The following is a 26,605-nucleotide window of genomic DNA, read 5'->3' as shown; positions in this document are numbered from 1 at the left end:
TCTGCTGTAGCTGGGACAAGCAGGTTGGCCCAGAGGCAGCGGACTGGACGCCACAACAGTCCCAATGTTCGCAGCCTTGACGAACTCTGATCGGAACAGGTTGTGTGTGCGGAGGGGGTGTAACTGCGCTTGCTGGTAGTTTTCTATATGCAAGGATGCACATAGGAGAAACATTCCACCTATGCAAGCCTGAACTTGCTTGGGCTCAAGTCCTGCTTGCATGTTTCCCACAGCCATGTGGTTGGCCACTATGAGAACAGGATGCTGGGTAAGATGGTCCATTGGCCTGATCCGAAAGTGTTCTTCTTATGTTCTTATAGTGGCAAAGTATCTTCTAGCTTAGGCTAAGAAGCTTTGCAGTTTTGTTTGTTTTTTAAATAATATTTATTAACATTTTAAAGACTACAAAAGAAAGAAAAAGAATTAAACAAATACAATACAATACAATACAAAAACAAAAACACCACACAACACCAACCCCAAAACATTAAATTAACAAAATCAAACAAACACAATTTAAAACACATCTAATAAGTTCAGTATCTTAACTTTCATTTACTTGTTTCAACGACCACCTCACACCTCCCTTTTTGTATTCCACTTTAATTAACTGTTTCAGCAATTCCTTTCCACCTTCCTCTGTTTTCTGTCCTGTTATTTATCATAACATATTCTAACCTTATTTCTCCCTTTAATATATAATTGTCTTAACATATTTTAACCTTATTTTCCCTTTAATACTCTAATAATCTATTTGTACTTAATTCCTTGTAACATTTCTACTAAAGCCATATAACTCCTTTCCAACATTTTTCTAACACTCATTAATTTTACAATATTTTTATAAATAGTCTTTAAACTTTTTCCAATCTTCTTCCACCGACTCTTCTCCCTGGTCCCGGATTCTGCCAGTCATATCTGCCAATTCCCTATAGTCCATCAACCTGGTGATCTTCTGTCCAATGCTCTTAACTCTTTTCCAAGTCTCTTCTGCGAGTCTTCTTCATATTTATACATGAGCTTTACTTTGTCTTCCACTGATCTTATTTTCATTTTCCTTCCTTTGAGGCTGAAGAGTAGATCTCGGGGAAACTCCCACCTAGAGATGATTTTGTTCCTTCTCAACAGGGCAACCAAATCTCCGTAGTTAAACCCAAAATCTAATAGATATTTCGGGACGTCTTTCAAAATTTCCACTATTGACTGTTGTTCTTCTAGGTTCTTCTGGTAGTTTCAACAGTCTCTTATTTTGTTCTCTTTTTTCCCTCCTCTTCCAAGTCCGAAGGCCCTCACAGTTTTAATCTCTTCTTGACCCAAGTCCCAGTCCCAAAAATCATCAAATTCCTGTGTGAGGAAATCTATCAAACTTTCCTTCTCCAGTTCAGGTAGGGCTCTGATCCTCGAAATCTGATTTTCTTTAAACTCAATCATAGCAGGCATCAACTTATGGTCATCAAATTGCATCTGTAAGGCTGGGACTCTCTCTCTCTCCAATTGTGTTACTTTAGGTTCAACGGCAATAACTTTCTCCCTAGCCTTCTCCGCAGTTTGCCATGTCGAAGTAGATTCCTGTGTCAGTTTCTGTATTGGTGTTCACTTTTTGTCCCAAATTGTCAATTTTGGTAATTACCACATCCACCTTTTTGTGAAGCTGTTCCAATGAGTCACTTATCTTACATAATACATCCACTAAGGCCTCTTCTGTCAACATTCTTAACCGATTCAAGGTCCCCAGAATCTCACAGGTTTTTATCTTGCAGCTGGAAATTCCCCCAGCTCAACTCTTGTGACAGTTTCAAAGGCTTCCTCTAGAGGGAAACAGTTCCTCTAGAGGGAAACAGTTTCTATTTGTATTAGTCCTTTTAAACTCAATTCAAACAATAAAGTTAGTTTCAATTTTCTGTTACTTTTACTCCTTTTTAAACGCAGACAGAGACAGTGGAAACAATGTATTCCTCTTATTTAACTAACTGTCAGTGAACGTTCTAATCACGGTCAATGAGCCTTCCAGAACACGTCAGTCCTGTTGACAGCCCGTTTCCAGGATCGGAGCGGTGGTATATTAACTCTGTTCGCTCTCTCCTGCAGGTATACTCAGTCCAAAACTTTCCCCCCTCTTCTCCTGCCACCAAGGAGGGTTTAGTATTTTTTACTGATGGAAATTTAGTCCTTTACAATAGGCTTTCCAAGACTTCAGCTTGCATCCTCATTGCTTCAATCTATTTACAAAAGGGGAAGGGGGACTTCCTGTTTTAGACCTCCCCGTTTCGGCACCAAATTAAGACGTTTAAAATCCAATTCTCCGCTCTACTCACGGGTGGTTGCTTTAAGATCAAATTGTCCACAGGAAAAAGTCAGCGCTCTCCAGCAACAGCTATGCGGCTTCACTCCGTGGAAGAAGCAGTCAATTCAAAGCACCGCACCGCTCACCCCACGTCGCTCTGGATCCCCGAAACCGGGTCTCCCCGTGAGTAGAGGAGGCGCAAAAGGTGCCAGCCGAATCCCACGTTCACAGGCTTCACCCGCCTGTGATTTCTAATGGGTCTCCGCCTTCGCCGTGGCGGCCAGACCCAGATTCCCACGAAGCAAATTCCTCCCGATCAGAGGAATTCCGCCATTACCGGAGGCGCTAACCTGGAAGTCCGAAGCTTTGCAGTTTTGGGTGTATGCATTTTGTCCCAAATATTCCTCATATCCCCAAAGTGACCTTTAAAAATAATAATAATAATAAAGAAAACCCTTTTTTCCCTTACTGAGTAACAGAGTCCTTATATATTTTATTAATCTGGAATAAATCTATATGCTGTACTTTTGTGTGGATTGTTTAGAATCCTGTCCTGAGCCAAACCCAGCCCCTTAGGGTCACTTGAATCACAACCTCTCTGTGTCAGTCTTTTGTATTACCGGCAGCTTCACGAGGCAGATTGATAAATTGGCACTTGTTTCCTACGGTGACCTAAGGTTCTGATGAACCCACCGGTTTTCTCCTTGGGCCTTAAATCATGGGGTAGTAGCAGGCAATGGTTAGTGCGGGTTCAGATTGACTCTAGACTCCTCATTCCTTACAATGACAAACGTCATGTCAAAAGTGTTTCTGTAAACGTGCCTCTTCCCATCCTCCGAACAGCAGAAGGTTGGTGGGACCCAGGAGAAGAACCAGCCAGCCATTCCCTTGGGTTTCCTTTTTTAAATGATTTATTAAAACACAAAAATTAAAAAAAACCAAAAAGCAGGGGGGGAAACCCTTTGAGACACTCACAGAATTCAAAGGGGGTGGGGAGACACAGTTTGTGGCATTATAAACTTGCCAGAAAGGCCACCCAAGGGTGGGGAGAGCACTGCTTTGATGTCCCACTTGCTGGTATCACAGAAATAAAAACACAGGAGCAATATGACAAAGTAGCTTGGAACACTTTTCTCATTACCCCACAACCCGTGTTAGGAAATCTAACTGGTCTCACCTGCATTTATGCTCCCAGCTTAGGAGCCAGACTTTCTACTCAGATAGGGGAGGAGGGGGAAGAGGGGTCCTTATACAAGAGTTGAGACACCCTTGGCAAAGCCAGGGGGAAATGGTCACGGCAGGCAGGTGGTGGGGACTTGAGGTGGGTGGAGCCAGCAAAGGAAACTCAGGGGAAGATCCCAGCAGACTCTAAAGCTCACTGGTTTTCAGACTGCAAAACCAATCACCTTACTATATGGGTATCCTGCTCAGAGCAATGGAATGCTGGCTTGTTGTCAATGCTACACATGAGCAACCTAGAGGCAGGCCTCTCTCTATCCATTTGCCTGTATTTCTAAGACCCAAGTTAATTAATGGTACAGAGCAAAAACCACACTTCTAGCCACTGTTTGGCAAGCAGGCAGAGTCAATGCTAAAACTAGTAAATCCGATGACCAGGAAGAGTGGAAATGGGGTGCTTTCCATTCTGGCCAACCCCAACATTAGAGGGTCTCCAGATCTTGTAGGACTCCCAACTTCCAGCAGTCAGCAAGCATATCAGAATTCCAGCAATGGCCAACCCCTCACCTGTGAATGGTTTGCTAAGGCTGACACGGGGCTTCCAGATGTCAGAGTTCAGAAAGATCTAGGTGTCTAATAAGGCATCCTGAGCTGCTCACAGGAAATCATTCTGGGCTTCTCCACATTCTGCCTTTCTCTCCGGGCATTGCACTTGTGTGTACCATGAGGAACTAAACTCCCACCCTCACTTAATCGAATGGAGCTGGAGAAGCTTTGTTGTCAGGGAATAGCTTCGGTTCATCTGTTAAAACAATTGCCCAATAACTGAGTGTTGTGCTCATGCGCTGAAAAGGATGAGTGTGCGACCTTCTCTGAAAAGCACATTGGGGAAATATATAGAAGGAAAGCATCTGAAAAGGGGGGACATTCAAAGTAGCAGAGACTTGAGGCACACATCCCAGGATCATCCACCGGGTGCCCACCAAAAATGCATACGAAGGTGTTTCTTGTTGGGGAAATACTGGTTTTTGTCATGGGCACAGATCAGGACTCCTCAAAGGCAGAGTCCTCCTTCAGTGACAGCCCCAAGGAGGAGATGGAACCATTCCCTGGTCCTCACCATATGGAGCCACAGGCACAAAGCCCCTAACACCTTGGTCCGCAGACTCCTCAAAGGGTCAGGATTGCCCTGAGGAGGTATCTCCACTGCTTGAAACCCTGGGGCCTTAGAAGAAGCCAGCAGATGCAAAGAAAGGCACTGCCCCTTTAAATGGCCAGATGCAGCTTTCAAGGGGCATGGGGGGCCTTTACTTAAAGGAATACTAAGCCCTGGTTATAAAGGTTGCTCCAAGACATTGCTAAGACCTGTGGCCTATGTGAGCTGCAGGATTGCTGACCATGGTCTTCAAACCCGCAGGTTGACCACTCTCCATGGTGCTGAACTTGCCTTGCCTTCCTGTTTGCCTGGAACCCTGGGGCAACTGATCCCTTCTTCACTTCGGCCATTACCTATCCAGGGCAGAGGGCATTCTCTGTAGATCAGGGCACATTTTGGGGATTTAGACAACAGGGGCATGGGGACACTGGCACATTCTGTATGAGCTAGTGGAGGCTTGGTAAAAAGGAAGGCATCCAGGCCCTTTGAACAGATTGCTCAAGCATATACAGGTGGAAAGGGACCAAGCCCAGATTACACTCTGGAAGAGCTATATACAGCTGTCTTCATTTTATGGGAAAGGCCAGAGTGGCCACGGCAAGGGGTGGACAGACGAAGTCAAATCAACAATTCTGGATTGATGTTTTCATATCTGGGCACTTGTAGATTCACTTTGGGATGTGTCCCCCTTGTCTCCTCACCCTGATTTTTGCTCAGGGGCACTGAGGACTTTCTACTGTGTGGTGGTTCACATCCCAATGCACATTAATGCATCTCCTTTTAAGTTTGATCAAGGTACACCCAGGCCTGGTTCACACATGCACATTCATCACTGGATAGCAGACCAGCTCATGATGCCTTCATTGCATTGCTTGGGAATGAGCATTCACAAACCCCAAAGACGGAACTTTTGTACCACCACAACTCTTTTTGTTGCAGTCAAATTTACCTGCCGGTCACTAAGCAGAGGGAAATCAAGCAACAGATGCACACATGTGGGATGGGCCTTGAAGAGGACATGCTTGGTGCTTTCATATCCCTCATTACTGGGACCAATTAAAAACTACATTGCTTGACCCTTGCAAAGCCTTCAATCCCTTACACCGTGACCATTAGCCAAACAACATTAAACACTTTGAAGTCCCACTGATTTCAATGGGACAGAGAGTTAACTGAACGATTAACTCCTGCAGAAAGCGACAGGAGTCTTTGGCTGGACAGAGACCTTGGTGTCCATATTTTCTTTTTGAACCTCAGTTGGCTTTTTCGTTCAAATGCGGGTTGCATCCTCAGTCTTGAACACATATCTGGATTGAGCACAACCACAGTTCAGAGCCTCCTCTACACACACAGTAGCAGCAGCATTCAGTCTACCCAACCTGGCCTGTTCAATGTCTGAGCTCAGAGAGTGAGCTCTTGTACCTTTTCCAAGCACAGGCCAAACAGGCATTAGCAAGATTCTCCACTTGAGTCATGGCTGCCACACATCTCTGGGTGGGGGGGGGAGGAATAGCACATTGGCACCTGCTCCCAGTCTCTCAATCAGCTGTGTATGAAAGGGGGACAGCATCCAGGCGAAAAACTGAAGAATCCATTTGTAATCCAGCCAACAAACCTTTCAAGTCCTCGATAAGAAAGTGCGAAAGAAAAACCCAAGATACAAGGAAGTGAAAATCTTGCTGTCTCAAGGAAGTTTGTGAAATGGCCCAAGGGATGTGGGGAGTTGTCCTTGTTTTGAAGAACACTTTGAGATGTGAACACAGCAAGCCCAGAGCCACCAAGACTGGCCTTCAATCTTCGATGCAGATGACATCGCAATGCTGTCCCTTGCAGTCTAAGGTTGCACCATCTTTCAGGGGCTCGGGGACCTTTATATCCAGGTGGCTCAAGGGCGGTCCATTGGGTGTTGCTGAAAGGACAAAAATGGAGGGATTATGTTCCTTGGATTGAGTTCAGCCTGGATGGCTCAGTTGGTTAGAGTGTGGTCCTCATAACAGGTTTGATCCCTGTAGGGAAAGATGCATCGCAGGGGGTTGGGCTGAGACGATCCTCAGGGTCCCTTCCAACTCTATGATTCTATGAGGTACTTCCATCATGAGCCAGGGCCAATTTGTGAATTAAACACGTGGCCTGACCAATACCATTTTTAAAAGCAGAGAAGCCAGTATGGACCACAAGATTTCAGAGATCAAAACCTGTTAAGGAGATGCCTTATCTCTGTCTAGAGCCCCATATGGAATGCATTTGCAGCAGTCAAATCCCAAAGATGCAAAAAGGCATGCTTGGAGCTACATTTGGGATTGCAACTTTTTCATGTGGTGAGTGGTGGCATTGCCTTGTGCTCCCCAAATCACCTGAATGGCAGCTACAACAGGCACACCACAAGGAACTTTGACCTTTCTGCGTGGGCAGTCAGCTTCCCAATGAACATGCAAGCACTTTCAACAAGCCTTTCAGGCTGGCTCAATGGAAGGTCCAGTGCAAGGATGGTCAACCTGGCATTCAAGGGCACAACAGTTCCCTTGAGGTACTCTGCTGCCACCCAGGGAGCTTCTGGAAGCCCCCTCCCCACTCACACCCACCTCGGTCAGGAAAGTAGATAGAGCTGAAGCAGAAAGTTGGGGAAGAAGCTCTTTCCCACTTCCTCTTTTAAGTCTATGTGCATTTCGAAGCTACAATTAATTCAGATTCAACCTGGATCCCTTGGACAAATGAAGTGTGCTTCTGAATGCTAGTTACTGGAAACCATATGAGGGGAGAGGGCTTTTGTGATCAGATCCTGCCTGCTGGTTTCCTTTTGGGGCATCTGCCTGGTCACTATGAGAACAGGATGCTAGACTAGATGGACCTGATCCAGCGGGATCTTCTTACGTTCTTGTGAAACAAGTGAGGACCCGGAAGGTTGCTTCGCCAAACTCTTCACTGGAAGTCTGGACCTAAAGATAGAAGCAACTCCTGTGCTGTCATCAATGAGAGTCCACTTAAGAGGCAGGCAGTAGCTGCCATGTGGAGGCCATTGGAAGCTGTGTGGGGAAACTGGGTTTCTGCACAATCCCGAAGACTCTCAGCAGCAGCAAACTGGGCTGAGGGTGACATTCCTTTTATATTCCAGGCATCACCTGCTTCCCCCTTAGGAAGAACCTTTTTCTGGCCAGTTTCCTGGTTCCACAGAGTGGTTCTTGTGATAAACAACAGAACTGGGCCCAATGGTGGATGGACCATCTGCCAATTCCTTTCCTTAAAATTTGAAAAAGGGTAATTATTCATAGACTTTTAGGACTGAAGAGTTGGAAGGTACCCCAAGGGTCATCTAGTCCAACCCCCTGCCATGCACCCAGGGCTAACAACATCTGTTGAGTTCTTAAGAAGATTGGGGGGGGGATACACCTACAGAATACATCACAATTTAAGGTTGAATTATAGCACCAAAGACTTCTGAGTGCTAGTCATGGAATAAGAGGAAAGTTCCTCTTGTGGATCAGGAATTGAGCAGGGAGTAAGAATAAATGGACAGTGAAAATATTGAACAAAAATGGGTTGTATTAGGATAAATGGCTTGCCAAAAATGTGTATATTAATAAATACTGCAGAAAATGTGTATATTAAGTAAAATGCATGAGGACTTTTTAAGACTGGAAAAAATTAGAAACAGAAATAATCCGAAATCGACAGATTCATTGGTCCTTGCTCTTGAGTATTTTCACAACAAATATACACCAGCAACACAGCATACTTAACTGTCACAGCTCCCCAAATAAAGAAACTCAGGAATTGTGGTTTGCTAAGGATGCTGACAATTCCCCATTTGAGATCCACTGTTTGTTAAATAACTTCATCTTCCTGAGGAGAAGCAAAAGCTCTTTGATTAGTCTGATGTGCAGATTCTCTTTCTTGGCCAAAGCTACCTCACCAGGTTGTCATGAGGATTAAGATGAGTAGCCCCAAGTAAACCACCATTTTGGGCCCCGGGATTCAAACCTAATCCATTTGATCTTTTCACCCCCAAAATGGCATTTCTCTATGAAGATTCTCAGAAGAAAGCCAGCTCCTCTAGTGATCTATTCATTTTAGAGAGAGCAGAAAGTAGTGTTGTTAAAGTGTCAGAATAGCACTTGGGATGCCCTGGGTTCAAATCCCCACTCAGCCACCTGAGCTTAACCTACCTGCAGGGCTGCTTGTGAGGATAAGTGGGGGGGGGGGAGTATATGGTTAAGCCCCCCTCTCAGGTTCATTGCAAGAGATGAGTTTAATAGAGAAATAAGAAGGGATATGAACTTAATAGAAAGAAATAAGACTAGAGAAAGAAAACATTTTAAAAGCTAATGAGGCTTTAAAGGGCAAGGCTGTTAAAATAGGGTGATGATTAAAAGGTGGGGGCAACTCTCAGTAAATGCCATTTTGCAGTGCAGGTGTCAGGATCCAGAGAGCTCTTGGGAGAGACAGGTCCAGTGGGCTGGAAGAGGTGAGGTCTGAGGATATCTGGGCAAGTGACCTCTGAGCTTCAATCCATGCAAAGAATGGAAGGGAGCAAGTTTGGGGGGCGGGCAGTTCCTCAAGAGGGAAAAGAGGGGGGTGCTTAAGAGTTCCGAAGAACAGAGAATTTCAGCAGGCACATCAGCTATTCCTGCATGCTCTCCCTGCTGAAATCTCTCCCCCCCCCAACTCTTAAAGGAGAAGCACTGACCTATTTTGCATCTGCCCACCCAGGTGCTGTTGCTGATTAGGGTCCTTAAGGTTGGATCTCCCACCCCACCTCATTTTAACATACCGTATTTTTCGCTCTATAACACGCACCCGACCATAACACGCACGTAGTTTTTAGAGGAGGAAAATCTGTAGGCATGCCACCTGTAGGCATTCCCTCCATAACACGCACAGACATTTCCCCTTACTTTTTAGGAGGAAAAAAGTGAGTGTTATGGTGCAAAAAATACGGTAATTTTAATTAATACCAAAAAAGAGTGCTGCACTGATTAATCAAGTAGAGGGGGAGTTAGAACCTATTGGCTGGTGGAAGATGGCTATAGTTAATTGGGCAAAATGTTTTTAAAATGATTATTTTTATTGCATTGTGATTTTATTTTTGTACTTACCAGAAAAAGTGCATGTTGAGCACATGCTTTCTTTAAAAAAATCCTTTTAACAGAGGAATGCCTTTTGTTTCAGGTGCCTTTTGACTCCCTACAAATTCAACTGGCTAAGCAAAATTAATGGATTGTTGTGCTGTAGAAGCTTTTGCATGTTTACTCCGAAGACTTGCTGTGTTAACCGGGGATCACACCATAGAAAGCACCCTTCGAATTACAGCGTAAAGCTCAGGGGATCAAATCAACGAAGGTTTTGTCCGTCAGGTGACAACGCGAACCCCAAAGGTTGCAAGTTTGCCACCTGCAGGAAGACTAAGCCGGTCACAGCAGTTCCAGCCACCCCCACCCTGCCCAAAGACAGAATGACAGAACACAGTTTATCAGAGAGTAATAAGTGTCGCCTTACCTCTCGTAGCAATGAGAACTGCAGAGGAAACTCTCGCAAACGGCTAAATATCTATTGATAAGAGAGAAAACAGCTGGCTTGCCCAATGCCCTTTTGTTTTTTGACTCATGGCCCCCACTTTAAAATTTGTACTCTTAAGAGAAGAGAGAGAGAGAGATAAAAGAGAGGGGGCAGCTGCAAGGAACCTCAACTCACCCGTCACGTAAGGTCCCAGGGGCATCTGGCTGTAGTTGACAATCCCACCTGGTCCTGGACCACGGAAGTTTGGGCCAAAGTTGTTGCTGTAGATCTGCGAGGAACCAAAAGAGGCCTGGAGAGGGTGGAGATGGGGAAGAGCATTTATTTGAAAACACAAACCAACCCCAAAGGCTCTGGGTGGATAACATTTAGAAACAAAGAAACCATCAATATTACAATGACTGTTTTTTTAACTGCTAGCGATTGACGCTGTGTACAAAATAACTTTAGCAAAAGAACAACCCTCTGCCCCATGGAATTTATAATCTCAATTTCAAATGGGGTGAGGTGCAAGTAATTGAAGAGGAGAAATAGGCTTGAATTTTGAACTGCTACGGGGTCAGCTGAATTGCAATTGCATCCCTAACAGATATATGGTTTGGAATAATAATAATAATAATAATATAATAATAATTTATTATTTATACCCCACCCATCTGGCTGGGCTTCCCCAGCCACTCAAAATATTCCAAAATTCCAACAAAATCTTAAAATACAATAATGCATCAAACATTAAAAGCTTCCCTAAACAGGGCTGCCTTCAGATGTCTTCTAAAAGTTTGGTAGTTGTTGTTCTCTTTGACATCTGGAATGCAGTTGCATCCCAAACGGATAAATGTTTTGTCTCATTTCTTTACCACTGCACACAGAGCATCTGGCCACACAAAAAAATTGGTGTGCTAATGCACCAATGCCTTTTAACGCTGCCTCTAACCTGCTGGATGCTGGGGTCGCTCCCCCGGTTTGTCAGCCGGCTCAGGATGCTTCTCTCGGACATCTGGAGGCGAGCGGCCACAGGTGGGATGCGGGAAAGCATGGAGGGCAACCGAGTCACATCGGCTTTCATGTCGCTCAGCAGCTCTTCCAGCTGGTTTAGGACTGCAAGACAGTAGGGCACCTGTGAGCCCCAGAAACCTGTACCCAACCCATCTGGCAACAGTGCAGATTTTTCCTTCTGTGTAACTTAGGCTGCCATTTCTTATATTTTATTTCAGTACGTGCCATCATAGGAAATCCAGTAGCTGTGGGTGCATCTGACAGGGCACAGTGCAGCCCATGAAAACTTATCCCATGATAAAATTGTTAGTGTTTTTTAATGCAACAGCATTTATAAAAAATAAAATAAATTAAATTGTTTATTGTTTCCTGATCTAGACAGAAAAGTGAGCCTGGTGGGCTGATTATGGGATCAGATTCTGAGAGAGAATTGTAACCAATGGGTTGCCCAAAAAGCTATGAAATGAAAGTCCATGGCACAGAATTGTAAAGTTGGAAGGTACCCCCCCCCAATCTAGTCCAACCCCCTGCAATGCAGGAATTATAGCTCAAGAATCCCTGAAAGACGGCCATCCAACCTCTGTTGAAAAACCTCCAATGAAGGGGAGTCCACCACCTTCTGAGGAGCTGCATTCCACTGTTGAGCAGCTTTTGCCGTCAGAAAGTTCTTCCTAATGTCTAATCGGAATCTCCTTTCTTACAATTTGAGTCCATTGGTTCAGGTCCTGCGCTCTGGGGCAGGAGGAAACAAGCTTGCTCCATCTTCTGTGGGACAGCCCTTCAACACGCACAGAGTTATATTTACTGATTGCAGACATTTAAATTCCAGTTGCTGTTGCTGTTGTTGCTGTTGTTGTTGTTGATCCGAGTAGTTCATTTTGTCAGTGCTCCCACAGTACAGCTGATAATGTGAGTTCAGGCTTAACTTCCGGCGGAACGCGAGCTCGTAGCAGGAGGGGATTTGCCGTGAGGAAAAATCCCGAGCTATTTCGGGGAGAGAAGGGGTGCCTAAGGGCACAGAGGCTCCCCAAACTACCTCTGGAGGGTGTCCAGAAGGCGAGGATCCCAGCAAGACCAACAGCGGTTCACCCGGCCGTCAGGTAACTTCAAAAAGAAGCGAAGAGTACGGCGGAGCTGAACAGCAGGTCATGGGAAGCCATTTCCTACCCCCCGAGTAGCGAAGCCCCGACCCTGCCGAGAGAAGCGCACCGCTCTCCAACAAAAGAAACTTCGGAGTAAATTCAGACTATGAATAACTTGAGAATAAGAGAAATCTGGGGGGAGAAACAAGAGAACTGAGGAGTTCAGTCTTTGCCTGGAATCAGCACGGACGCAAGGTAATTCACGGAGCGGAGTAAAAGGAGTGAAAATGCCCTAGCAATGTTTCTTTGTTTCCCTGAAGGACTTTAACTGATAATTTACAAAGTAACCAATGGGAAGGACACTCAGTATCAATATCAGTATTAAGAGACTGTTTGACTTAAACAGGGGACAGAAAGTACAATTTGTAAGCGGGAAATACTCAATGAACTGAGGGGGGTAAAGAAAGGAAACCCCCTCTCTAGGCAATTAATGAGCAAAGAGCAAAGAACAAAGCCAAGGAAAGCGGAAGAGAAGGCTCCGACGCCATTATAGAAACTGAAGCGCGGCGACCAGCAGCTCCCAACAATTAATGTACTCTGATAGCCTGTACTAAAGTAAATTATTCCTACTCACCAGCATATGAGGGATTTATCTGAAATGGGGTCTCAGTGATATTTGACGGAGACAGTGTGGAAATTTAGATACTCCCGTCGGAAACCCCTCCTCTCTTTTACAAACCCTGCAAAATCTGCTAATAGAACAGATGACATCTAGTGGAGTGAATATAACACTGCAACTGGTTATACTTTTGGTTCTTCTTTCCTTCCCCTTCATAGACCTTATTTATTTTTGTGACTTCTGAGACTATGGTGATCCCCCTGCACCCTCATATGACGTTCAACTAACAGGATCACACCTAATATTTAACAGACAGACTTTACTTTGACACCAGCGTTTTTTATGATTACTATAAGTTTCTTTTTCTTCTTTCTGGATTGGGAGGAGGAAGAAGACTGAGCTAATACCTGGAATAGCCTGAATAGAGGCAAGAGGTGCAAGAAGGCTGCTGACCTACCGAAAATATCATTGGACTATATTGGTCATAGTGGTATTATTTGGGGTCGGTGTAAATTTAGGGGGTGTGTTTCCTGTTAGGATATTTGTTAGTGTGAAGTGTGTGGATTTTGTAATTGTAATCTGGTGAGAATGTCGAACACAGCAAAGGGGGGGGACACCTTTTGAAAGAAAGGGATCGAAGCAAGAACAAGACTTCAAGGCAGACATACTAAGAATGTTTGCGGAAATCAAACAAAGTGAAAAAAATTTAGAAGTAAAACTAGAGCAAGTAGATAATAAGATAGGGAAAATGGATAAAAAGATGGATGAAACAGTTAATGAATTAAAAGGTCAAATAAAGGAAGTATTTAGGAGAACTCAGGCAACAGAAGAGGGATTGAAAAAGACGAGAATAGAATTGAAGGAGGTAAGACGTGAGGAAGAGAGGATCAAAGTAGAGCTATTAGAACTAAGCAAAGCGCAAGAAGACTTGAAAGACATAATTGCTTTGAATGAACTAAGACAAAGGGAGGCTAATTTAAGATTTAGAGCAGTACCAGAAAGACAAGGAGAAAATATTAAAGAGAATCTGATTGTAGAATTAGCCCAATGGATGGAAATACCAATAGAAGAGATGGCAAAATCAGTACAAACGGCATTCAGATTAAAAACAAAAACAACCAGAGCTAAAAAATTTGTAGGAGATTGCCTGATCATATTTAAAGAAAAGGAAATGAGAAATATGATTTTGCAAAGAAATAGAGAAAAAAGACTGTGCATCAGTGGGAACTATATAATAATTTTCAAAGACATACCAATTAGAATTCTGAAACGTAGAGAGCCGTATAAAGCATTGGTACAGACGCTGAAGAAAAATAATATAGAGTTTAAATGGGAGTACCCGGAGGGCATCTCATTCATGTACAGGAGTAAGAGGCATAGATTGGTTAATCCAGAAGAAACTAGCAAATTCTTAAGAAAATATAAAGAACTGAGACTAGAAAAGGAGGAAGACAAAATAGGAGAGGCAGTAGGAGGGGCTGAGGAAGAGATAGAGGAGGTAGCAGAAGGGTCAAGAGGAGAAGAAGAAGAACAGGAGGAAGAAGAATTAGCTGAAACATAAGAAAAGAAGTAACTTAGGTAGGTTTAATCACCATGGCGTTAAAGATTTGGAGCTGGAACATTAATGGGATAAACGAGAGGAAAAAAATGAGTAAAATTGAACAAATCTTGAAAAAAGAAAGTCTAGACATTATTTGCTTACAGGAGACCCATATAGCAAGAAGACATAAAAGAATTTTGATAAATAAAAGACTGGGAAATGAGTTCATATCATCTGATAAAGTCAAAAAAAGAGGTGTGGTTATTTATGTTAAAAAACAAATTGAGGCCCAGCAAATCTTTAAAGATGAAAACGGAAGGATAATGATGGTACAAATTAAATGGCACGGACAAAACTTAATTATAGTAGGACTATACGCTCCAAACGATAATAAATCCGAGTTTTATAAAACCTTGGAAGAAAAACTAGTTGAGTACGCAGATCAAAAAATGATTTTACTCGGGGATATGAATGGGGTGGTCTCACTAGAAATGGACAGACTCAGAGATGGGGGGGGGGGTAAGGAAGGGAAGCTGCCCAGAACTTTTTTCTCATTGGTTAAAAACTGTAACCTAATAGATGCCTGGAGACTTAGACATCCGCTGGAAAAGCAATTTACGTACCACTCTGAGCCTAACCAATCATTGTCCCGAATAGATCAGATCTGGGTCTCGAACGAACTAACACCAAGAATTATACGGGTAGAGATTCAGGCCAAAATAATATCGGACCACAACCCAATAAAGATGGAACTGAAAGGTTTGGAAGAAGGTACGTTTAGATGGAGACTGAAGGATTATCTCTTAGATGACCAAGATATAGTTGAAAAAGCACAGAAAAGGATGAAAGAATTCTTTAAGGATAATATGAATAAAGGCACTAAAACTAAGGTGGTGTGGGATGCGGGTAAGGCAGTGATGCGGGGCTTTTTTATTCAGCAGAATGCCATTAAAAATAAAGGAAGAGATAAAGGGAAAAAGGACATTCTGAAACAGATAACGGACTTGGAGGGGAAATTAGTTAAAAAACCTAATAATAAGAGAATAAAAGAAAATATTAAAATATTGCAAGCCCAGTATGCAACAATAATAAATAGGGAAGTAGAATGGAACATAAAAAAACTAAGACAAAGAACGTTCGAGTTTGCGAACAAGTCAGGGAAGCTTCTGGCATGGCAAACCAAGAAAAGAAAGGAACAAAGCACAATAAATAAAATTGTTGCGAACGGAGAAGAAATAACTAACCCCAAGGAAATAAGGAAAGTTTTTCTGGATTATTATAGAGGATTATATAAAAATAGAGAGAGATACAACCAGAGAAAAATAGAAAGATTTTTGAAAGACAAGCAGGTTCAGAAGATTCCAATAGAGAAAAAAGAGCAATTAAATACCCCAATAGAGACAGAAGAAATAAAACCAGCAATTAAAGAACTAAAAAGAGGGAAAGCCCCGGGCCCAGATGGTTTCACGGCAAGCTACTATAAAGAAATGGAAAATATTGTATTGGCACCACTGAGAGAAGTAATGAATAATATTTTGAAAGAAAAAGAAATACCAGATACATGGAAGGATGCTTTCATTACTTTAATCCCAAAACAAGATTCAGATCTGTCACAAGTTAAGAACTACAGACCGATCTCGCTGTTAAATGTTGATTATAAAATCTTCGCAGGAATACTGGCAAGTAGAGTTAAAAACATATGGTCAGAATATATCCATGGTGATCAGGCGGGCTTTCTGCCGGGCAGGCAAATGAAAGATAATATTAGAAGTATAATAAATTCCATAGAATACTTGTCTGCCAGGTATGATAAGCAAGCCATAATGATGTTCGTGGATGCAGAGAAAGCATTCGATAATATAGTTTGGGACTTTCTACTAAAACAGTTAGAATATATGGAGGTCGGTATGAACTTCTTCAACGGGATAAAGGCAATCTATACGGAGCAAAAGGCTAAATTGATTATAAACAACGTGGTGTCAGAAGAAATAACGGTATCGAAGGGTACAAGACAGGGTTGCCCACTCTCCCCGTTGCTATTTATAATAGTACTGGAAGTACTTCTGAATTCAATAAGACAAAATAAGAAAATAAAAGGGATTAGAATTGGTCAAAATGAATATAAAGTCAAGGCGTTCGCAGACGATTTAGTAATAACAACAGAAGATCCGCTGAACTCAATAAAAGAGATACTGGAAGAACTGGAACAATTTGGTAATGTGGCTGGCTTCAAGTTAAATAAAAGAAAGACTAAAATAATGGTGAAGAATTTAGATTTGAAGGCAATCGAGGAATTACAACAACAAACTGAAATAGAAGTGGCCAAAAAGGTGAAATATCTAGGAATATGGATAACCCCGAAAAATATAGACCTATTTAAGAATAATTATGAGCAGGTATGGAAAGAGGTAAAAAAGGACTTGGAGAGGTGGGGGAAGCTGAGATTGTCATTCTGGGGTAGGATAGCTTTAATTAAGATGAACGTTCTCCCGAGAATGTTATTTCTGTTCCAGAACTTACCGATAATCAAGGGTACTAAGATATTTAAAGAGTGGCAAAGAGGAAGCTCGAAATATGTCTGGCAGGGCAAAAAACCAAGGATTAAGTTTAAATTGTTAACAGAAGCTAAAGAAAGAGGGGGATTTGCTCTGCCAGATCTGAAATTATATTACGAGGCATCGTGCCTCTGCTGGGTGAAAACGTGGATAAAATTGGAAAATAAGGAACTATTAGATCTGGAGGGGTTCAACAACAGAGCAGGATGGCATGCGTACTTATGGCAGGGGAAGAGGAAACACAAGGGTTTCGCAACACATATCTTTAAAGGCCCTCTAATGGAAGTTTGGGAGAGGAATAGATTTCTACTAGAACCTAAAGTACCACACTGGCTATCCCCATTGGAAGTTATGAGCGTGAAAAAAGTAAATATGAGAGGCGATTGGATAACTTATGAACAACTGTTAACAAAAGTAGGGGGGACATGGAAACTGAAACCATATGACCAGGTTAAAGAAAAAGTTTATGATTGGTTACACTATTTCCAAATAAACGAAATGTTCAGACAAGATGTTAAAGAGAGAGGATACGCGGATAAATAATCTAAATTCCAGACTGAAATAATAAACAATGATTATAAAATCCTTTCTAAAACATATAATATGCTATTAGAGTATAACTTGATAGATGAGGAAGTGAAGTCGGTGATGATTCATTGGGCAAGGGACATCGGCCATAATATATACTATGAAGAATGGGAGAAACTCTGGAAAAAAAATCTTAAATTTACAGCATGCACAACGTTAAAAGAGAACCTTATGAAGATGTTTTACCGTTGGTATATAACACCTGCAAAATTAGCAAAAATATATAAGACTTGCAATAAATGCTGGAAATGCAGGGAAAAAGAGGGATCCTTCTTCCACATGTGGTGGGACTGCAGAAAGATCAAAGGTTTTTGGGAAAGTATATATAATGAAATGAAGAGTATATTAAGATACAACTTTGGGAAAAAGCCGGAGGCTTTTCTGTTAGGCCTAGCAGGAAGTGATATAAAGAACAATGACAGTAAATTCTTTCAATATGCAACAACGGCCGCAAGGGTCCTATTGGCCCAAAACTGGAAACAACAGAACATACCGACGTTTGAGGAATGGAGAGCAAAACTACTAGAATACGCGGAGATGGATAGACTGACGGGGAAAATTAGATATTTAAAAGACCAAAGGTTCATTGAGGATTGGGGGAAATTCGTGGAATATCTGGAAAATATAAGTGAAGGTCAGATAACGCTAGTTGGGTTTAAAAAAGCTCTGTGAAAAGGTTGGAATATTGTCTAAAGAGAAAAAGAAGGAAAGAGAAAATAATGTCAATATAAGCTAGGATTTGTGTGAATTTATTAAATTAGGTTATGGATGATGTGAGGGGAAGCTGAAGGAAGTCTTACAGAAAGAAATCTGTGATAAGAAGGTGTAAATTGCTGTATTTTTTGTTATGATTTAAAAAACAATAAAAATTATGCAGAAAAAAAAAAGATAATGTGAGTTCAGGTTCCCTTAGAACCTGAAAAAGCTCTTTCCTCTCTTAGCCACTGTGGAGGTGACACTCCGCCTGTGCTGAGGCAAACCTCGCACCATGCATGCAACAGTGTGCCAAGGAGCATTGCGCCCACGCACCCTGACCTTTTGCCTTCTTGGCTAGCAAACAGGGTTTTCCCCTGACCATCTGTCCTCTCACAGATTTGGTTACTAGACATAATGCTTGGCTGCAGCATGACCGGGGATGCAGATGTAATCAAGTATCAGGGAAAACATTGCTAACACGTGTATCTGCTAATGCTGGAAATGTGCTTAGACGGAAATACGTCATGTTCAGAGTGGTTTCACTACTGTTTCCAATTGTTGACTTCTGCTAATAAAAGGAGCCTCTACAGAACTACGGGACTACGGAACTCTACGGGACGCGGGTGGCACTGTGGGTTAAACCACAGTTCGAATCCCCATGACAGGGTGAGCTCCCGTTGCTCGGTCCCTGCTCCTGCCAACCTAGCAGTTTGAAAGCACATCAAGTGCAAGTAGATAAATAGGTACCGCTCCGGCGGGAAGGTAAACGGTGTTTCTGTGCGCTGCTCTGGTTCGCCAGAAGCGGCTTAGTCATGCTGGCCACATGACCTGGAAGCTGTACACTGGCTCCCTCGGCCAATAAAGTGAGATGAGCGCTGCAACCCCAGAGTCGGCCACGACTGGACCTAATGGTCAGGGGTCCCTTTACCTTTTTACTACAGAACTAGCCGGCAGCCTGCTTGGAGCATGCTTGCCAGCGTGCTTCTGCACAGCTCACCTGCCTTCAACCTCCTGTTGTCCTCGTTATTCCTATAGCCACCACTCTCCCAACTGGCATGGGAGAAGCAGACGAGGTGGAGGGAGTTAAGGGAAAAGCGGTCCCTTTTCAGGGAAAACCCACCTTTATGAAGGACGGCGTTGGCGGGCTTGTTCCCCGCAAGGGACTCTTTGGAGAGGTGCTGGTGGCTCTCAGCAAGGCACTCCACTTCAGCCAAGCGGGCATTCAAGGCCATGGCCGGGTGATTGGGGTCCTGGGTCATGTTGAGGTACGCTGCCCGGCGGAGCTGCTCCTCAATCACCAGCGCCTGCTCCAGCAACTGCAAAGAGGATACGGGGATCAGTGCCGTTAACCTTGCAGAATCCTCCAAGATGCAGAGGTGGCCTCATACACAGATAGCAGCAGCCGAGGAGCAGCAGAATGGGTGAAACGTGGACCAGGAGAACATAAGCAGAGCTTGCTGGATCAGGCCAATGGCCCATCTAGTCCAGCATCCTGTTCTCACAGTGGCCAAGCAGGTTCCCTAATGGAAAACTCACAAGCAGGAGCCCAAAGAGTGCTCTTGTTTACCGCAACTGGTATTGAGAAGCATTGCTGCTTCTGTGGAGGCAGAGCATAGCCATCATGCCTAGTGGCCACTGATAGTCTTATCCTTTCAATATCCCATTACACAGGGGGATGCGGATGAGAGTGCACATCAAGACAGCCTGCAGAGATTTAAATTGTCTCTGTTTGCACCAGGAGTGAGGACATCTGGGGACCCTTCAGGCTATGTTACATCCTCAATTGAATCATTCTGGGAGTTGGGAGTCCAGCAACATTTGCAGGGCTGCACATGCTCCCTGCTCCTAATTTACATCAGTCCACCCTAAAAGGTACACTGCCTCTGTCCATGGAAGCTTGTTTTTGCTATTGCGGCTGAGACCTGGTGATAGGTTTTATCCTCTGCAAACGTGGCTGCTCTCGAACGGGTATTTCTGGAAACCCACCTTGAACCGCCGTGCCAGGAACTTGTTCTTCATCTCCAAGTAGTTACCCTTGTGGATCTCTGACTTGAAGGGCTCGTTCAGGATTACATAATGCGGGTCGTTCTGGATGTCTTGCCAGCGGGCGTAGCCGTGACTTAGGAAGCAGAAGGGAGAGGCGTTAAGGGAACAACAGAACCATGTGGCATCCGAAACATCTCCATTCATTCACTCATTCATTCATTCCTGCCTTTTTCCCTGACAGAGACTCTTGGTGGCTTACAGATAAAATAGAAATGGGGGGGGGGATAATTTAAAAAATAATCAAACATTAATAGAATATACAACTACAGATAATAACAATAAAAACATCACAGTACCATCCCTTTCCTTAAAAGTAGTCAGTTCCCCATTTCCACTTCAGCTTGGGCAATTTTCATATTATCCCAGAGAATCTTCATGCACATTGCTCCTAACGGAATGCGTTTTTTGCATGTTCACTGATATTTCATTTTATTTATTTCAAATAAATTGATTGTAAAAAAAACACACACCCCAAAAAACACAACCCATGTCAGGGCAGTTTACCAAAAAGATAAAGCAATAAAATAACTACTAAAAAAAAAATTAACAACAATAATTTAATTTTTTTGAAAAATAACAATAGACTAGTGAAAACGGATTAAAACTTGCATCACCTACAAGGCAGACTTGCCTAAAACCAAAATGAAGAATAGAGTGGAGGCATCTGCCAGATCTCAATAGGCAGGGAGTTCCAAAGTGTGGGTGCCACCACACTAAAGGATCGAGTTCTTACAAATATGGAATGGGTATTATGTGGCACCTGTAACAGGGCCAGATCTGCTGAGAAAAAACTGTGGTTCTGCGTGAACTTGCCCCTGTTATATGCTTTCTTTGTATGCATTTGTTTTCATCACAAAATCCAGTAATAATAAAGATTTGTATGCTGCCCATCTGGCTCAGTCCCCAGTGCCATCTCCCGGTAGGGCTGCGTAGGACCCTTCCCGTCAGAGTAGACAACACTGAGCCAGATGGACCAATAGTCTGACTCAGATTGGGCAGCTGCCTAGGTTATTATATCTCTGTGTATGCAGCTTGGCCGAATAAGCATGTGAACTGCCCTTTGGATTTCACACTTCTCCCTGTTTTGAGCCCTCAGCTCAAGAAACATACCAAAATGCACATTTCAGGATTAAGTACCTTTGGAAATGTGCACACAAGATAAAATAGGGAGCTGAATACGAATCTGTGTGCATTTTTAAAACAAAACATAATAATAAGCCCACATTAATGCAGAAACAGGGTGGGACCAACTTATATGTGCAAAATTGACACCGGCCAGGAACAGGGAAGGGCCATAGCTCAGTGGGCTAGAGGATCTGCCTCGCATGCAGAAGGTTCCAGGTTCGATTCCCAACAGCGCCTCCAGGTAGGGCTAGGAGTGACCTCTGCCTGAAACCCTGGAGAGCCACTGCTGCCAGTCAGTGTAGGCAATACTGAGCAAGATGGAGAAATGGTCTGACTGGGCAGGAGGCAGCTGAAGGAAACCACCGCCACATCCAGCCCTGACTTCCCATAACCACGCCAAGGATACGTGACGATTCCTGCCAGGAGCCAGTAATCATGCCTCCGGTGCCAGATGTCGTAAATCTTCCCCGAGGAGACAGCTGCCCTCTCCTCGTTCTGCCACAGCGTGTGCAGTTCTGTAAAGCGAGAGTGGAGAAATGCTGCATTTCAGGCACCACACCAGCTGCGGACTGGAATGTCAAGAGGAGGCTTAATAATGCTTGACATTTCCACAGCCCTTGTGGGTAGGAAGCCTTGCACAAACTCTCAAAGGGAGACCACTGTTATTAGCTCCACAGGGAGCCCAGTGGCGGCAGGCTGCCCAGGAGTCCAGGCAACCAAGCCAATAAATTCTTGTGGTTCCCCCATTGCATGGGAGTTGGGCTAGATGGGCCTTAAGGGTCCCTTTCCTACATTTCTATGCGGGTTGCCAGGGCTCTGCCTTACCTCTGATCCTGTGTTATGCCTCTCTGTGAATTCATCTTCATCATTACTATTATTATTACCAATAGTATATTATTAATATTAATATTGAACAGTTAATTATATAGCGCCATCAATGTACACAGCTCTGTACACAATTGAAGTAAGAAATTCTACCCCATAAGGCATACAGTCTAAGACAACAAACCCTAAACAGTAAAAATCAGTAGTTTGAAATGCACAATTCCCAATGCATAGCAGAATTATGTACACTTAGAGGACGTTGCCTGTCGCATCTCTGCATAACTCACTGCTCTGTCCTTTCCTCCTCCTCCCAGTTAGAGGGCAAGCAATTCTGCCATGTCTCTGCATCAGTTACTCCCTGTGTAGGGCACGGCAGAATTATCTGCCCTCAGAGGAGGTTGCCTGCTGTGTCTCTGCCCAACTTGCTGCCCTAGCTTTGCATCCTTCCTCTCAGCCTCTGCTTGGAGAAGGTAATGCATCATATGCGACTGGATCAGAATTGCCCTCTCCTTCTGAGGAGAGCGCTGCTCGCTGTGTCTCTGTATAAGTCACTGCTCTGAGCTTCCCAACCTCCAACCAAAAATATGGGGCTGAGATGGTAACAATGAAGCATGCCTCCAGTCTTAACCAATGAAGGAACAGAGCTTGAGCCACCAGGATCTCACAGGGGGAGGCTGGCTTTCCAGGAGGTTGGGGCCTGCTCGCGTGTACCTGTGAAGCCCCCATCAGCGATGTTGAACATGAATCGGATCCCACTCTTGTCATCCTTCTTCCCATCCTCCTCCTCCTCCTTTTCTCCATTCTGCTGAGCCTCTGACAGCTCCTTTTCTTCTGCCTTGGCATCATCTGCTTAGCAAAACACAGGAGCACCCCATCACAAGAACACAAACATAAGAACATACTAAGGACCTGATGGGTCATGCCAATGGCCCATCCTGTCCAGCACCCCATTCTCACAGCGACAACCAGGCGGAATTCATTTTTATAAATGCTGTATTAGGTTAAGGTCCGGTTAATTACAATAACTTTTTTTTTGTTCTGTTTTGTTTTCTACATGGGTACTCTTCTTCTTCTTCCTCTTCCTCTTCCTCTGTCTTACTCTGCACACTTGTCGTTATGTATGTTTTATTTTTCAATAAAGAAAAGCATAAAAAGAGGGTGAATTGGAGGGGGGTTGCTTAACAATGCAGACCAAATGAAATCTTTAGGGAGACCAGAGTCATGCAGGGGTTCTATATAACGATGGCTAGTTGCTGCTAAATTAATAATATCCCGAGTAAAGTGGATGGAATCCATCAAGTCTGCATGTCCTAACGCTGGCTCTATGCAGGGTAATCCCTCATTGCTAATCAAAAGTGACTCGTTGATCGCTGGGGGCAGAGAACAGTAGCCAACCAGATGCCCATGAATGGAAACCACAAGGAGCTGAGCACAAGAGCCCCCTCCTTCCCCACACTGTGGTTTCCAGCAACTGAGATTCAGAAACATCCTCTGACACTGGAGGCACAGCATAGCCATTATGGCTGGTTCCCATTGATAGCCTTATTCCCCCCGATGAATTTGACCAGCCCTCTTCAAAAGCCATCCAAGCTGGCAGCCTTCAAGTGTGTGATGGAGCAGGTTCTCCAGAGCAGGGGTGCCAAGTTGAATAAAACATTGTAGGGGCCCAGGTGAGTCCCACCTCACATAATCGATCACATGACACAGTGCACACACACACACACCATTTGAATGGGTATGCCCAACAACTTTGTGGGAGCCCGTCTCCCTCAAATATTTTATAGTGGGGACTGAAGCCCTCACGGCCCCTAAAAGTTGCCTCCTATGCTCCAGAGTGAGCTTGGCATTCAAGCCATGCCCAGTTGGAAGAAGAGGCCCTGACTTTTATCCTGGCAAACCTCATCTAGGGGCCCCAAGTGCAGCAGGGACCTCTGCCTGCCCACGTTGCAGTTGTAACAGTGGGGTATTTAAGAAACCTTTCAGAACACTTGCGCAGGACAGAAAGCAAATCGATCCTGAAAAATCAAGGATTTCTTGGTCCAGTATATCTGAAGGAGCATCTCAACCCCCATCGTTCTACCCGGACACTGAGGTCCAGCGCCGAGGGCATTCTGGCAGTTCCCTCGCTGCTAGAAGCCAAATTACAGGGAACCAGGCAGAGGGCCTTCTTGGTAGTGGCACCCGCCCTGTGGAATGCCCTCCCACCAGATGTCAAAGAGAACAACAACTACCAGACTTTTAGAAAGCATCTGAAGGCAGCCCTTTTAAAGGGAAGCTTTTAATGTTTGATGCATTACTGTATTTTAATATTTTGTTGGAAGCCACCCAGAGTGGCTGGGGAAGCCCAGGCAGATGCATGGGGTATAAATAATATGTTGTTGTTGTTGTTGTTGTTGTTGTTGTTGTTGTTGTTGTTGATTTTGGAGGAAATTGAGCAAGTTCCTGGCCCTCAAGAAGCTGGTGGGGAGGAGCCCAAGCAGGATCTGCAGTAGCGGCCAAAGGGACAGCCACAGGACACAGCCCTTTTGACCCTTGATATGAGAAACAAAGGAAATGTTACATTTGCTTATGACTGTGCATGCTGAGCTGGGTAAAAGCTGAAGAGGGGACTTCTTACCTGACTTGGGTTCTTTACTGCTTCCTTTACAAGGGCTGGCGTTTGATTCCGACTTTGCGGCTGGCTTTTCATTCTCCTGGGAGGCCTCATCTGCAGGAGCTGGGCAGGGTGGGGGGCAGGCAGGGAGGAGGGGAAGGAAGCAAAGCCTCGCATCAGCCAACAAGGAGATGAATGCAGCTTTGCATCAGGAATGGGCACCTGGGGCAGTGGGGATAATATGGCCCTCTTTGGGGCCTTACTGTCTCGTCCCAAATATAATAATAGCCTCATCTTCCGCTTTTAAAACCATGCAAGTTGTTGGCCATCACTGCCTCCAGTGGAAGTGAGTTCCATAGATTAGCTATGTGCTGTGTGGTCATATAATATAGCCCCTCATCCTATGGATGTGCACACTATGATGCAAGGCAGCTTTATTTACCCTACTTTTTATTGCACCCTATTATGCACATTTAGATAATTCTACGTGCTTTCTTTCTTAGTGCTGGTCATTGACAATAAAGATTTGCTTTGAACCCGTGTTCCTCACCCTGGCTCACTACTCCAGGTACAAAATGACATCAAGCGAACTAGAGCAGGGTCTGGTTTGATGGGTCGTTCTGAGGTACCGGTCGACCCCCAAAACCCATTGCTCTTGCACTGTCACCTCCCCACGGCATCTCATCAGCCCCACACCTTTTGCTGGCTGCTCGGGGACAGGCTCTGCCTTCTCGCCCTCTTCAATGCTCTCTTCGTCTGGTTTTGCTTGTCCCACCACAATTTCCTCCTTCTCGTCCTTCTCCGTTTTCTCTCTGTTCACCGGCACCTTAACATAAAGTAGAGTTTCCATCACCCCAAGCTCTTTCCAGTATGAATTTGTCTGATCCTGATGGGGGCTGTTGGAAGGTAGACTGCGGTCTGTGGGTCAGTGCCCTATTCGCCCTAGTGGATCAGCCCCACTGCTCTTTCTACCCTTCTTTTTTCTTCTTTGTTATTATTAGTAGGATTTTCTTGATGCCAACCCATATATTTTCCCAGTTTATTCTGGGTTATCCCTTTCTGGGTGAAATTCAATATTATTATTATTTTAACTAACCTACTGCCAACAACCCATCTGCAACATCTCAACATCCCACTTGCAACACTTACTGTAAGTCCCCATCTGTGCCCCAAGGATGCCCCTCCTAGCTCAGGGGATGTGCCCTTACCTGGCTCTCCCGTGGCTTTTTTGCCCTCTGCTCCAATGGATCTTTTTCCTGGGGGATCCCTGGCTGTGGGTCCGCTTTGTCTGAAACAAGAGACGAGACCCGCAAATGAAATGCCGGCAGCTTGTCAAAATCCTGCACACAAATCCACTTTCTGGGCTCTTGCATGGAAATTATTAAGGCTGGTGGTTCTGTTTCTACAGCTATTAGCCATCGTTGTATCAGGAGTGGCCCTCCAGGTTGTGCTGGACTTCATCTCCCATCAGCCCCTTCAAGTACGGCCAATGGCCAAGGGTGATAGGCATTGTAGTAGGGCTGCCATATGCCTGGATTTTCCCGGACATTACCGAGATTCCAAAGGTGAAATTGACATCCTGGATCTTAGGCAAGTCAATTGAAAAATCACTCAACAACTTTGGGATTTGTCTAAAAAAAAAAAAAAGCTGGAAAAAAGTTCAACAACTTTCGGGTTGTACTGGTTTTTGCAACCCTAATTGTAGTCCAGTAGCATCTGGAGGATCAAAGTTTCCCCACCCCCCAATTTGCATTACAGTGGTACCTCGGGTCCATTCTTAACCTGAAACTCTTCTTAACCAGAAGCACCA

At 44.2% G+C, this 26,605-nt stretch overlaps 1 protein-coding gene across 4 annotated transcripts in view; it reads right to left on the bottom strand.

Moving 5' to 3' along the window:
- Positions 1-3,100: 3,100 nt before the first annotated feature.
- CHD5 (chromodomain helicase DNA binding protein 5) overlaps positions 3,101-26,605 on the bottom strand; it is a 67,500-nt gene continuing 43,995 nt past the window's right edge. For 3 of the 4 annotated variants that reach the window (XM_081870671.1, XM_081870673.1, XM_081870674.1), the window contains 11 exons: positions 26,004-26,083; positions 25,492-25,621; positions 24,820-24,918; positions 22,914-23,048; positions 21,784-21,892; positions 20,193-20,325; positions 19,327-19,522; positions 11,065-11,228; positions 10,308-10,422; positions 10,113-10,163; positions 3,102-6,528 (listed from right to left, as the gene is read on the bottom strand). In XM_081870671.1, the coding sequence (XP_081726797.1) occupies positions 10,156-10,163; positions 10,308-10,422; positions 11,065-11,228; positions 19,327-19,522; positions 20,193-20,325; positions 21,784-21,892; positions 22,914-23,048; positions 24,820-24,918; positions 25,492-25,621; positions 26,004-26,083 (1,169 nt within the window). In that variant the 3' untranslated portion in view covers positions 3,102-6,528; positions 10,113-10,155. Of the gene's footprint in view, positions 6,529-10,112; positions 10,164-10,307; positions 10,423-11,064; positions 11,229-19,326; positions 19,523-20,192; positions 20,326-21,783; positions 21,893-22,913; positions 23,049-24,819; positions 24,919-25,491; positions 25,622-26,003; positions 26,084-26,605 lie in introns of all 4 variants that reach the window. The other variant, XM_081870672.1, reaches the window with a different exon arrangement.

Source organism: Podarcis erhardii (genome assembly GCF_964252035.2).
Source record: "Podarcis erhardii genome assembly, chromosome: 7".
NCBI classification, from domain to species: Eukaryota; Metazoa; Chordata; class Lepidosauria; order Squamata; family Lacertidae; genus Podarcis; species Podarcis erhardii.
This window is presented reverse-complemented; position numbering and strand designations above follow the sequence as displayed.